Source organism: Choloepus didactylus, chromosome 2 (assembly GCF_015220235.1).
Source record: "Choloepus didactylus isolate mChoDid1 chromosome 2, mChoDid1.pri, whole genome shotgun sequence".
Classification (NCBI taxonomy): domain Eukaryota; kingdom Metazoa; phylum Chordata; class Mammalia; order Pilosa; family Megalonychidae; genus Choloepus; species Choloepus didactylus.
In genome coordinates, this window is record NC_051308.1 from 201,245,711 (window position 1) to 201,258,655 (window position 12,945).

A 12,945-nucleotide genomic window follows, 5' to 3' on the forward strand; every position below is an offset into this window, starting at 1 on the left:
GATAATACCTGCCTCACAGCGTATGAAGCAGATAAAGTATCCTATACATAGAAATGCTCAGGAAAGCGAAGCTGCTGCTGTGATTATAGTTGACGAAAGGGCCCTTGGATGCTGAAGGACGGCTACTACAGCGAGAGTCAAAAGAATGTAATTGGGAGCAAGCTCCGTGCCGCACGGGCTTTCAAAAGGAGACTCGGCGCGCAGAGGCTGCTGGTCCGGAGCGAGAGGGCGTGAATCTGGGCAGGCTCCCGGGAGGAGGCGGGCTGTGGTCCACAGAGCGGCGGCAGCGCGCGGGGCAGGGGCGGGAGGAGTGAGTCCCCTCCTCCCCGCCCCGCCTTGCCTTGGTTTTACCCGGCTCCCGGAACGTTGGGCGCGCGGAACCTCGGTACCGGAAGGCGAGCGCGGCGGACCCGGAGAGCGATGGAGCTGGCGCGCGGGCCCCCGGCCGCTGCCGACCCACCTGAGGAGGAGGAGGCGGGGGCGGCCATGGCAGCTCTGGCGGGGGGTGCAGGCCCGGCCGTCCTGCAGGTGGCCGGCCTCTACCGGGGTCTCTGCACCGTGCGCAGCCGCGCCCCAGGCCTGGGGCTCGTGTCACCCGCGCAGTTGCGCGTGTTCCCGGTGCGCCGCGGCTCGGACCGGCCCACAGGGGACTCCGATGGCAGCGGGGTCGGGGCCGAGCTCGAATCCAACCCCTTTTACGACCGCTACCGTGACAAGATCCAGCAGCTGCGCAGGTGCGGGTCGGGGGCCTGCTGGCTCGGGGGAGGGAAATGGGGGAGGCGGCGCAGGGCGCGGACTTCTGGCGTGCCAGGCCCTCTCAGGCCTTCCCACAACCCCGCGAGGTGGGCGTTATTACTGTCCCCACTTTGCAGATTATATATTTGAAGCCCAGAAAGGCTGGGTCGCTTGCCCAAGATCTCACAGCAAGTTAGTGTCAGAGCTGGGTGTGTCTGCAAATCCCTGGCTCTATCCCCAGTTGTCTTTATGCTTTTAGCACTCAGTATGCTGAGAAGCACTCTTAAGACAGCCCCCTGAGTCAGGCAGTTCAAGACCCTATAGAAATGGAAAAATAGAGCTTTCAGGAGACAGCACTTGACTTGCTCAAGGTCACACTGAGTTAGTTAAGGCCTAGCCCACAATTTGGTTTCCCATGCTCTTAGCTGAGTACCCAGACTGCAAGGAAAGGATATTGGGGGTGGAAGGAGGATATCAAAGACTAATAATGTCACAACTTGATCGTAAATGGAATACTCTCATTAACATGAGGAAACTGGGTTAAGAGAGAGTAAAAGACTTGCCAAAGGTCACACAGCTGATGGGGGTCTAGAATTTAGGTTACCTGACTCTTGATCCAGAGTCTACCATCAGCTTCCAGAGGAAAGGGCCTGGAAAATGGAGGGAGTTGGGGTGGGTATGAGGGGGGATGGGAGGGTCTCAAGAGGTCAAGAGGGAAGGTGAAATGAAAGGGGCTTGAGAGAATTTGGCAGGTTAGTCAGGCAGTTGTCTTATGAGAGGAAACCAGAAATAGTACTTTAACTTCTTGCCTTATGTCTTCTCTCTGCTTCCACTGCCTTAATTTACTCCTCCATCATCTTCAGCCTTTACTATTATAGTCATCCTCTAACTAATCTTTCCACTTCCAGTCTTAGACCCCTCCACCCCAATCCGTCTTAGACCCCTCCACCCCAATCCATCTCATTGCTCTCACTTTTTGAAAAAATGATGGAATAAATGAGAATTTTGCCCTTCTTCTACCAACATTCAGATATGCTCAAGTATCTGTTATCTTAAAAACTTTCCTTGACCTGCATTCCCCAGCAGTCTTCTCTCTTTGATCTCTTTCACAGACAGGCATCTCAGAGGAGTTGTCTACTCACATTCAGAACACTTCATCAACTTCCACTCACTTTTACTCATGAATAAGTGAATAACTGGTTTTGCTCATCTTCCCTTCTAGATCATTCCCATCATTTACACATGCTGTGTTATCTCCTAAAGAGTCAGCTTTCCAAGGCACCCTCTACTGACCTCTGGATAATGTCCAGATTCCTTAGTGTTCCATGAAAGGCCCTCATGCTTCAGTCCCTGCCAGTCTCTCTAGCCTTATCTCTTACCAAAATTTCCTTTGAGAACCTACTCTAGCACAAAGGAATGGGGGAGAGGGATGTTCCAGTTCGGGGAGCAGCAGCATATGCAGAAGTACAGAGGCATGAAACCACCTTGACTTCTTGGGAATGGTTGAGCAAATTTTCATAACACTAATAGCACTTTAATGTACTTATTTGCATGTCTATCTCTCCCACTAGATACTAAGCTCCTTGAGATATTTATTTTTTGTATCCCCAGAGCCCAGAAGGGTAACCAACAGGTAATAAATACCAAGTAAAGTTTGTTGAATGAATGAAAAGTAGAAGGGAAAGGATAAGTCACAGAAGAAACTGAGTAAGACAAGAGTAGGGGAGATGGGAGGGAAAGCCGTGTGGATGCAAAAAGGATAAGATCATGAGGTTAAGGTGGAGGAAAGGGAGATACCAAAGCAGGGCCAAAGAACTGTCACCAGAACCCGGACCAAGTTAAGGGAAATGACAAGACAGGGCCTGGCCTTAGGGCCCAGGACCAAACAGGTAGGATGTCATTGGGTGTTTAAAAAGGAATTGTGATTCTGATTGGTTAGGGCTGGGGCATACTCATTAAATTCTGGGCTCTTGGAGGACCAGCCACATTCTCAGTATGAACCAGCAGCAGGACAGACTGTGCACCCTCCTAACTCCATTCCAGCCCAGCATCTGGGTTTTGGCATCACACTTTGCTTTGGTGAGCTGGGAGGATTAGATGTAGCCCCAGGCACCCCATTGTGTTTAGGGTGTAGACAAACTGGAGGGTGTCCAGAGAGCAAGGCTGCAGGGAGGAAAGCTGCTCAAATTACACAGGAAGAAGGGGTTGGAAAAAAAAAAAAAAAAGGAAATTTAACATAGAGAAAAGAAACTTAGAGGCTGACATAATAGTAATTTTCAAGTATTCATATAGAAGGAATTGGACATTTTCTCTTGCTTCTAAGGATGAAAGTTAAGAGAGATGGATTTTGGCCCAGAATGTTTTCATAATAAAAGACATCCAAGAACTGGATATGTTCAGGTAAATGCTTGATACCTAGTAGGAATGCTGTAGAATCCTGCCTGAGGAGTTGACCCAGCCAGATGACCTCAAAGTCCTCTTTCTATCTTAAGAATTCTAATTCTAAGTACCTCTGAGGGATCAAACCCTGTGTCATCCTGGGGAATAGCCTGCAGGAGAAAAATGCTACATAGGCCCCTTGAGGATTGACAACAATTGAAAAATTGGATTTCTTTTTCCATTTTCTTGATTTCTAAGACTGGGCCGGGTCATAAGTAACTAAGGCAAATCCTTCAGCCTCTCTGAATGTCTGTATCCCTACTGTGGAGCTGGAACATGATACTTTGTTATTTCAAAATTGGAAAAGACCCAGGTAGCTTAACCTTTGATTTATCTTTAATCAGGTCTGACCCAGCTGCTTTTGAGTCCCGCCTGGAAAAGCGCAGTGAGCTTTGGAAGCAGCCAGTGGGGCACTCCAAGCAAGGAGACTTCATCAAATGTGTGGAGCAGAAGGTAAGGAATGCCCTTGTGTTTGTGTTGTTGACTCACCAGTGTTCCACCCATCCCACTCACACCCCTGGGACCCTTATTCTGAAAGTGGACACATTGATAGGCCAGGTAAATGAAGTAAACATAGCCTTTCTCTACTAGGCTACAAGTTTAATATGAAAAAAAAAAAAGGATATGCTGTTATTTCTGGGCAAAGTACTGTGGTAATGGTGGAGCCAGGTGCCAGGAACTGAATCCTAGTTCTTCTACTTACTAGCTGGGTAACTGTAGGAAAATTATTTAACTTCTCTGTCCCTCAGTTTGCTTATCTGTAAAAAAGGAAGAATAACAGTACCTACCTGATATGCTGAAGATTGAATGATATAATTACATGTAAGGCTCTTTAGCACAGCCCTTGTCACATAATAAGTGCTTATTATATATTAGCCATTATTCTCCTTAAATAAGAATCAAAGTTGGGGAAGAGCAACTTGAAAACAGTATATAGGAAGATTTATCTAATGCAGTGTTTTTCAAACTTTTTGACCATGACCCACGGCAAGAAATATATTTGACATTGCAATTCAAGATACACATATGTGTATGATTATAATTGAAACAAAATTTTTACAAAACAATGCTTACTTCTACTCCATATTCTTAGTGTTTGCTATTCTTTTTCATCTTCTAAAAAACCCTGGCCACAATCCACTAAATTGATTTACAACCTATGATTTGAAAACACTAATCGAAGGTGTTGGACAGAGCAAATTGGAGTCAGGAAAGGCTGAAACCAGGAAGATTGTGCAGTAATCCATAGGCTGCCCAGAGTGTGGAATGAGGTAGTTACAGTGGAAAATTGGGATTCGACATTGTGTTTTAAAGTGAAGTTAGAGATATTTATTTTGCTTGGAAAATAACTTTTCTTTTGCCTTGGGTATCCTAATTTTTAAGAGTCTTTACTTAGTCTTTTTTTTTCTCCCCAAGCCAAACTGTATCCAGCTTTATTAAAGATACTTTTCATAAACATTCATGGTATTTCAGACAGGACATGGGCAGACAATCACTAACAGTATGCAACTTTCAAACTCCCTTCTTCAGTGTACTACCAAAATCAGAAAGCCACTATAAAACCCAATGAAGTCTTCATTTGATGCTCTAAGCAGGGAAAGTTTAGAGTGAGGGTTGACATTTCACATTTAGCATATTGTTCAATGACAACTTTTCACGAGCCAATCCTGACTTTTAGTAAATAAAATGAAAATGGCAGAATTATCAGGTTGAAGATCCACAATCTAAACAAGGACTCGCTGCTCTTTTGTGGGATGCCATCTCAGGGGCATCACTGGTAGGTCCAGATTGCCTGACATTTTAGGAACCAATTTTTGGGAGTCAGGCCCCAACATGTTTATAGGCGTCAAGTCTATGCTGAAGGCTGAGAGGGAGAAGAGGGCATGAAGACATAAAAACAAATTTTAGGTTTTCCATACCACAAGGCATTTGTGCCAAGGTGGCTAATGTACATCAACATCAGGGAATCCCATCTCCTGGGAGTAAAGAGGAAGTCTCTCAAAACTAGAGGGGAAAGGTGTTTTTTCCCGTATCAATCCAGCTTTGGAGACATTCTATTAGTGACATTTGCCACTTTCCCAAAAAACAACAATGAAGTGTTCTGTGTGCTAACAACATAGCTTTAAAAAAAAGTGAAGCAAAGTTCTGCATTTTTTAAAACTTAAAAAAAAGTATTTCAAACTGTACAGTCATCAAAAGCATACAGTTATCAAAAATGCACTCACTTCCCTTGGCATCTCCAGCACCTCAGCTTTCTGTGCCTGGTCTGTTTTGGTATCTCCATTTTCTGCGGTTATCCCCATCTTTGCCAGTATCAGCTTTCCCCCTTTTCCTGTTTGCTACCTTCTCTCCCTTCTTTGCAAGGACCTTTTTAGGCTTGGGTTCTGGCTTTGGAGGAGCATGTTAAGTAGATAACCTTGCAGATTTTCTCTGTGGTTCATCTTTTACCTTGGCTTTACCTCCTGTAGCATCCCCTTCAGCCTTTCTCTTGGGCATGGTAGCAACAGTGATGGGATGTAGGCACTGGACATGGGGGTGCAGTGGTGTACGGGCTTTGGTTAGTCCGGGGGTCGTTGTTGCCTCTTCACACTGTTCCTCCACTCAGTCTTTTAATAACTGGTTGAGCTAATTAGAACGAGATCAGTAGTCAGTGCATTAATCATCACAAAATTGGTGAACAAGTTCAGCTTCCTATGACAAACGTATTTTACAACTTTTGGGGAATAACTTTCTACCACAGATTTTTAACAAATGAAATTTGTAGGTTAATAAACTTGTCTCATCATGTATTTCAGACAGACGCCTTGGGGAAACAATCTATGAGCAGAGGATTCACTAAGGACAAGGTAGGTTTCTGGTTAAATATAGAGATCCAATTCTGAAGTCATAAGGAACATCTATAACAAGAGGCTGCAAATTTGAACATACATTCTGTGGTTCAGTGATTTTCTGTAAGGTTGTTTTCAAACTCTAGAGATGAGAAATATTCCTAGACTGTTTTGTGTCCTTGATATGATCCCTAACATAGTCTGTATCCTAGGGGTGCTAGAGGGAATATGAAGAAATACAGGGACAACCTTCCTTTCTATGGGTACTAATTTAAAACACACACACACACACACACACACACACACACACACTGTTTTTTCCGGAGCCACGCCACCCCTGATAGAAGAGTAGTTAAATTTAAAATAACAGTCAAGCTTCCTCTTCCTCTTACCAGCCTCAAACTGCTGCAAAGCTCATTGGTGGGATGTGAAGAATTTGGGAATTACATGGTAGCCTATAAATACTCCCCAGAGACAGAACCTTGAAAACCTGCCTGGGCTTAAGGACTCACTTTCCCTGAGCATACAGGTTTTCTTATACTTGTTCTCTACTTATTGCATATCGTTTCACTGTCCTGACGTATTGCTTCCTATAAGCCTTAGAGATAGAGTCAAGCTGTTTTATTTTTTTTTAATTCTGGGTGTCAGTTGCCTTTAATTTTCTCTTTCAGACTCTCAGTTCAATCTTTAACATTGAAATGGTGAAAGACAAAACTGCAGAAGAAATAAAACAGGTAATGAATGAAAATGAGTTGGTGTACTTTATGAAAATGTGTGCTCTGTGAACCAAATCAGAATCATACATTTCCTGAAACCTTTCTCTAGCCAAAATGAAAGGTAGTCATAAAAGGCAAGATGATGAATTACATGAACAGTGACATGAAAAAACTTGTCTTTCTTGGTCTTACTCTTCTATGTCTGATCAACTCACATTTGCCCTTTCTTTTTCATTTCTTCTGTCCAAATCTTATTTAGAATTATCAGTACTCTATACCTGGATTCCTGTACCACCTCCAAATAGGTTTCCCTGCTCCTATTTCTCCCACTCCCACTCTACCTATCAATTCTTCACCATTCAGTTCTTCTTAAAGTTCTGCTTTCACTTTGAAGAAGCATAGAGTATTGCTTAAGAACACAGACTCTAGGACAAGCTGCCAGTTTTAAATCTGCCACTTACTAGCTTTATGACTTGGACAAATTAGTTAACTTCTCTGTGCCTTAGTTTCCCTATCTGTAAAATGGAGATAATAATAGTACTTACTTCATGGAGTTATTTGGGGAACTTAATGAGTTAATATTTGTAAAGCATTTAGAACAGTGCCTGGCACAGAGTAAGTGCTACATTTGTGTTTTTAAATAAATGAGTAAAAATAAATATTATGTTAGTAACCCTCTCACAAATATTCAGTGACTTCCCAGATTCCTGTTCTTGTCATTCAAAGCTCTTTATTATAGGAACTTCTGCATGAAGCTTTCTGGACTCCCTCCTTCAAAGCACTCATGAGCTATCCTACCTATCTGGTTATTCTATATATCTTGTTCTGCATTGCTATTTACATTTTCATGTTGTGATTCTTTTCTCTCTAATTAGACTATAACAAGCTACTTACTGGCATTCCTTGTAATTCCATGAATTATATTTTAGGTATATTGAAAGGACCAAAATAATAATGAAAACAGTTTATTATGTGTCAGGTACTGTGCCTACCACTTCATATGCAGTATTTCATTACATTCTCACAACCACCCCATGAAGTATGTGTGATTATGAAATTGTGACCTTAAAAGATTAAGTAACTTCATCAGTGCCCAAGCTGGGACTCAGACCCATGTCTGTTTGACCCTGCATCATATTCTGTTACAGGAAGTTGTACCAATTGCCATGAGTTTTCCTTTGGGTGCTACATCATTCAGTCTGTATCATTCATTTCAGCAAGCATTTTATGAATACCTGTTAAATGTCAGGCTCTGTGCCAAACACAGATAAATGAGAGGATCCTACCTTCAAAGAATTTCAGCCTACTGGAGAAACAGACACAAAAATAAATAAGAACACTATAGGGTTCTGACTTCTGTTAATAGAGGCTTATACAAAATCTCAAGGAGACCTCAAATTGTGCCTTTGGAAACAAGTGGGTACCAAGCCTGTCTTTTTGGGGAGAGAGAAGCCAAGTCCAGGAGGCCTGATACTATGACAGTTATCATGGAGACCTAGGATTTTAGATACAAATTTGTGCTCATTGAAATAATTTTTGAGTAACAAGGTCAACTATGTTAAGAAATATATACCAGTCTCATAAATTTCAGTGTTGATTCATAAAGTATCTGTTGATATCACAAGTTAAATCAAAATAAGCCATCCTTAAAATGAGAAGACAATGTTTTGACATGCTGCTAAAAAATAAATAAATAAAAGCAAAGTAATCTTAGGCTGCATTAATATAATAGAGTGGTCTGCCCAGGTCCTAGAAGGTAATAGTTCTTTTGTGCTTTGTGTTGGTTACACTATACCTTTATTAGTGTCTTTTGTTGAGGCCCCGTATTTTTAAAAAAATGTTGACAAAACAGAGCAGCTCTAAGGGAGAATGACCCATTCTTCAACACCAGTTCACTCAGGTGTCACCTTGGCTATGATGCCTTCCCTGACTTCTATGCCTTTGCTAATGCTGTCATTCCCTACCTTAGAACTTGTCTCTTATCTCCTCCTATCCTACCTGTTTATTTTCCCAACCTCCCTGTTCACCTGGCTAACTCCTGATCATTCTTCAGGCTACAGCTCAAGTGTTTCCTCCTCTGGCACTCCTTCCCCAGCCTGGGTGAGGTGCCGCTTCTCAGCCCTCAAATCACCCTTGGGTCTGAGTGTGTCATGCTGTAATTCTGTTGACTAACACCAGATGCTAGACCGTGAGCTTTTCAGGGAAAGAGATGGTGTTTTTAGGTCTTTGTCCTCTGTGCCTGGCTTATAGAGTAGTATGTGTTTAGTAAATGTCTTTCAAATTAATGAATGACTTTGGGAGTCATTGGCATATAGAGGGTAGTTGCAGTCATGGGAGAGAGCAAGAAAACAGTTTATTATGTGTCAGGTACTGTGCCTACCACTTCATATGCAGTATTTCATTACATTCTCACAACCACCCCATGAAGGGATGGAACCTGGAGGATACAACAATTAAGGCTGAGGAGAAGGAAAAGGGGCCAGTGAAGGAATCTGAGAAGGAACAATTAGAAAGGTCGGGAAGTGGTTGACACATGAGATGTACAGAGGCCAAACAGGGTCAGGTATGATAAAATGATCACTGGGTATAGTATGGGGAGCAGGGAAAGGGATAAAAGTGAAATGATTGTGGGTTGCTCAGGTGAATGTAAACTATTTTAAGAATTTACTATTTACTGGACAGTGGGAAAAAGGCAATAAAATTCAAGGAGGGTCAGTGTTGACACAGGGATTTTTAAGGTGTGGAATATCTGAATATAGGGGGAGGGTACTGGTGGAGAAGGAGAGATTAAAAGGAGAAGAAAGATATAATAGTTGATGGCACAAGATCCATTAGAAAATAGAAAAGAATAGAATTAATGGCCCAGATGGGAAAGTCAGCTTTTGGTATGTGTTGCTTTGGGAAATAGCTACCATCTCACTCTAGAAGTTTCCAAGGACTGTATGGTATCATTTGTTGTGGTACTATCCAGCAGACCAAATGGCTTCGTAGGTCCTTTTTGACCGAATTTTATGATTCTAGAACAAATGCTGTCACTCATTTTCCCAGTGATGAGAGTTGGCCTTTCATACCTCCACATCTGATCCTTCTTATGTTGATCAGCATGTATTACAAGATGATTAGAGGGTCGTTATAGCTAGGGTTTTGACTTCTTTCTGTCTTTTACTAGGATGGAGGGTAGGGAAGCGTGCAACTAATATAGTGGTAAAAAGACTCTGGAGTTAGACAGATGTGAGTTTGAGTCCTGTCATCACCCCTTACTATTTTTGTAACCTTCGGTCAGTAATTAAATATCTATAAGCTTCAGTTTCCTTATCAGTAGAATGGGGAAGTATTAATACCAGTTGTAGTTGTAGAAGAATGAGATTTGATAATCTACATAAATTGATTAGCATGGTACCTAGGAAATGGTAAGTTTTTAATAAATGCTTACTGTTGCTTTTCTTCTTCTTCATCGTCATCATCATCATCATCATCATCAGTGGTGGTGGTAGTGGCCATCATCACTGTGGTTCTGCAGTAACTTTCCAACTGGTATCCCTGGCTCCAGTCTCACCTCTTCAGTCTGTTTTATACACAGCCACCAGATTCATGTTCCTTACTCACAACTCTTACCAGGCTGCTCCCTGCTCAAAAACATCCAGTAACTCTAACTGAAGTCAGAATTCTTTAAGCTGGTTCCCAAGGCCCTGGTGATCCAGCCTCAATCTACATCTCTGGCCTCATACTACTCTTTTCCAACACATACTCTGATCTCTGTTGGTTAAATCCAACAACTCAGGATTTCCTTATGATATCTTACAGGTTTCTGCTTCTTCACCTTTGTTATTTAATGAATTTTTAAATATAAAATTATATGATGAAATTACAGGAAAAAAATTAGAAAATAGGGAGAAGAAAAAAATCCCATAGTCCAGCCACCCCCAGTCAGTTATTTTGATGTTTCCAGTATGTTTTAAGAATGTTTTTCCTTTAATAGTGTTTATAGTATATGTACAGTATTGTGTCTTGCTTTTTATCACTTAGCATTGTATCATGTATACACTCCATATTTTTTACTCTCATTATCTTTATTGTCTTCTGTGCCTTTGCACATGTAACTGTCTTTGACTGGGAAGTCTTCCTCTCCCCATCTCTGACTCCCAACAATCTTCCTGTCCTCCAAGGTTGAGCCCATATGCCTCATCCTCTGTGTAGTCTTCCTTGATCATTTTAGTCAGAAGTTATCCTGTAAACTGCTACTGTACTTTATACGTCTCTTCAGTTGCCTAAAATATGCTGCTTTCCACGTGGAATATGACTCCCGGGGAGGAATGTAGACCCGGCATCGTGGGATGGAGAACATCTTCTTGACCAAAAGGGGGATGTGAAAGGAAATGAAATAAGCTTCAGTGGCAGAGAGATTCCAAAAGGAGCTGAGAGATCACTCTGGTGGGCACTCTTACGCACACTTTAGACAACCTTTTTTAGGTTCTAAAGAATTGGGGTAGCTGGTGGTGGATACCTGAAACTATTAAACTACAACCCAGAACCCATGAATCTCGAAGACAGTTGTATAAAAATGTAGCTTATGAGGGGTGACAGTGGGATTGGGAATGCCATAAGGACCAAACTCCACTTTGTCTAGTTTATGGATGGATGTGTAGAAAAGTAGGGGAAGCAAACAAACAGACAAAGGTACCTAGTGTTCTTTTTTACTTCAATTGCTCTTTTTCACTCTAATTATTATTCTTGTTGTTTTTGTGTGTGTGCTAATGAAGGTGTCAGGGATTGATTTAGGTGATGAATGTACAACTGTGTAATGGTACTGTAAACAATCGAAAGTACAATTTGTTTTGTATGTCTGCGTGGTATGTGAATATATCTCAATAAAATGATGATTAAAAAAAAAAAAGAAGTAGTATTGGTGTGGCGGACGACTGTGGGCGGGGCTTAAACACTTCGGTAAAAAAAAAAAAAAAAAAAAATGCTGCTTTCCTATTAAGGTCATTTACATATGGATCTATCTCCCCCACTAGTCAGTAAGCCTCTGTAGGCTAGTTTCTCTGCCTCTGTTGTCCCCAGTGTTTGTTGAATGAAGAATGATTGTTTGGGAATATTTCCTACCTTTTGGTATTTGCTTCTTGAAAGTCAACTATGTCCTCATTCCTTGGTAGGACTTCTGATTGGCATGTACTCTAGTCAGATCCAGCAGAGCCTATTTCTTCCTCATATGGAAGACTTTCTGGAAGCAGAAGGAGGTAATAATATCTAATAATAGCTACCGTTTTTTTATATTGCTTACTCTGTGCCAAGTTCTATGCTAACCCACATTATTTCGGTTAATCCTTACAACAATCCTGTGAGGTTGACATTATTGCCATTTTGGTGGTGTTATTTAGGGCGTTTCAGCAGTTTGCCCAAGGTAGCATACCCAGTAAATGACTGGAGCTGGGATTGTCATCTAGGTCCTCCTGACTCCACGCTGTGGGCTCTGAAATCCGAAAGATTGCTCTCCTGGCTCTCTGAGAAGGCCATCAGTTGATTGGGGAAATGTGATTTGGGGGAGGAAAGAGAAGAGATGAAAAAAAAAAACAAAAAGCAGCTGTCTGTCACACACTTGGGAGGAATTATTAACAAGGACATAGAATCAATTTCTCTGACAGGAGTTTGTTATTAAGAGTTACAGTTAAATCATCAAGAAGCATGGATAATATTAAATCCTTTTTGTAATCATGTTCTGTTATTAAAAGCATTACATTGAATTTCTCTTCCCTATTATCAAATAGCATATTACTCTGATCAAAGAAAGCTGTCACCATTTCTTGGCTCACATTGAAAAAATTACCAACATATCACAGACACTCTCTCTTTTTGTACAGATTTGGCAGCAGTATTTTGCATCAAAAGATACAGTCTACGCAGTTATTCCTGTAAGTAGTTTGGAGGGAAAAATAAGTGTTATAGCATGAAGGTCAATGTTGTAACCATAGGATGCAGTTTTGCCTTTACTTTTCCTATGTTTATTGCCTCTTGAGAACTTGCATTTACAGCTCCAAGGATTTTTATTATGCCCTGAGAACAAAGATTGGAAGCTCCATATGGTATATTTATGGCTCTTGTTTTCCCTCTTTCTGATTTAGAAAGATCTCTGAAGCGAGTCTCTGACAAGGGAGCATGGTATAAGTTCATGTTGCCAAGCAATTTCCAAATGTCTTTTATTTCTTTTGGGTGTTTTCCCACTAAGC

The 12,945-nt window shown here is 41.7% G+C and overlaps 1 protein-coding gene across 4 annotated transcripts in view; it reads left to right on the plus strand.

The window, feature by feature from the left end:
• The first annotated feature begins 283 nt into the window (after positions 1-283).
• ATPAF1 (ATP synthase mitochondrial F1 complex assembly factor 1) overlaps positions 284-12,945 on the plus strand; it is a 53,446-nt gene continuing 40,784 nt past the window's right edge. The window contains exons 1-5 of one of the 4 annotated variants that reach the window (XM_037827307.1): positions 284-734; positions 3,519-3,627; positions 5,970-6,020; positions 6,674-6,736; positions 12,580-12,630. In XM_037827307.1, the coding sequence (XP_037683235.1) occupies positions 421-734; positions 3,519-3,627; positions 5,970-6,020; positions 6,674-6,736; positions 12,580-12,630 (588 nt within the window). In that variant the 5' untranslated portion in view covers positions 284-420. The remainder of the gene's footprint in view (positions 735-3,518; positions 3,628-5,969; positions 6,021-6,673; positions 6,737-12,579; positions 12,631-12,945) is intronic. The other 3 variants (XM_037827308.1, XM_037827306.1, XM_037827305.1) reach the window with 3 other exon arrangements.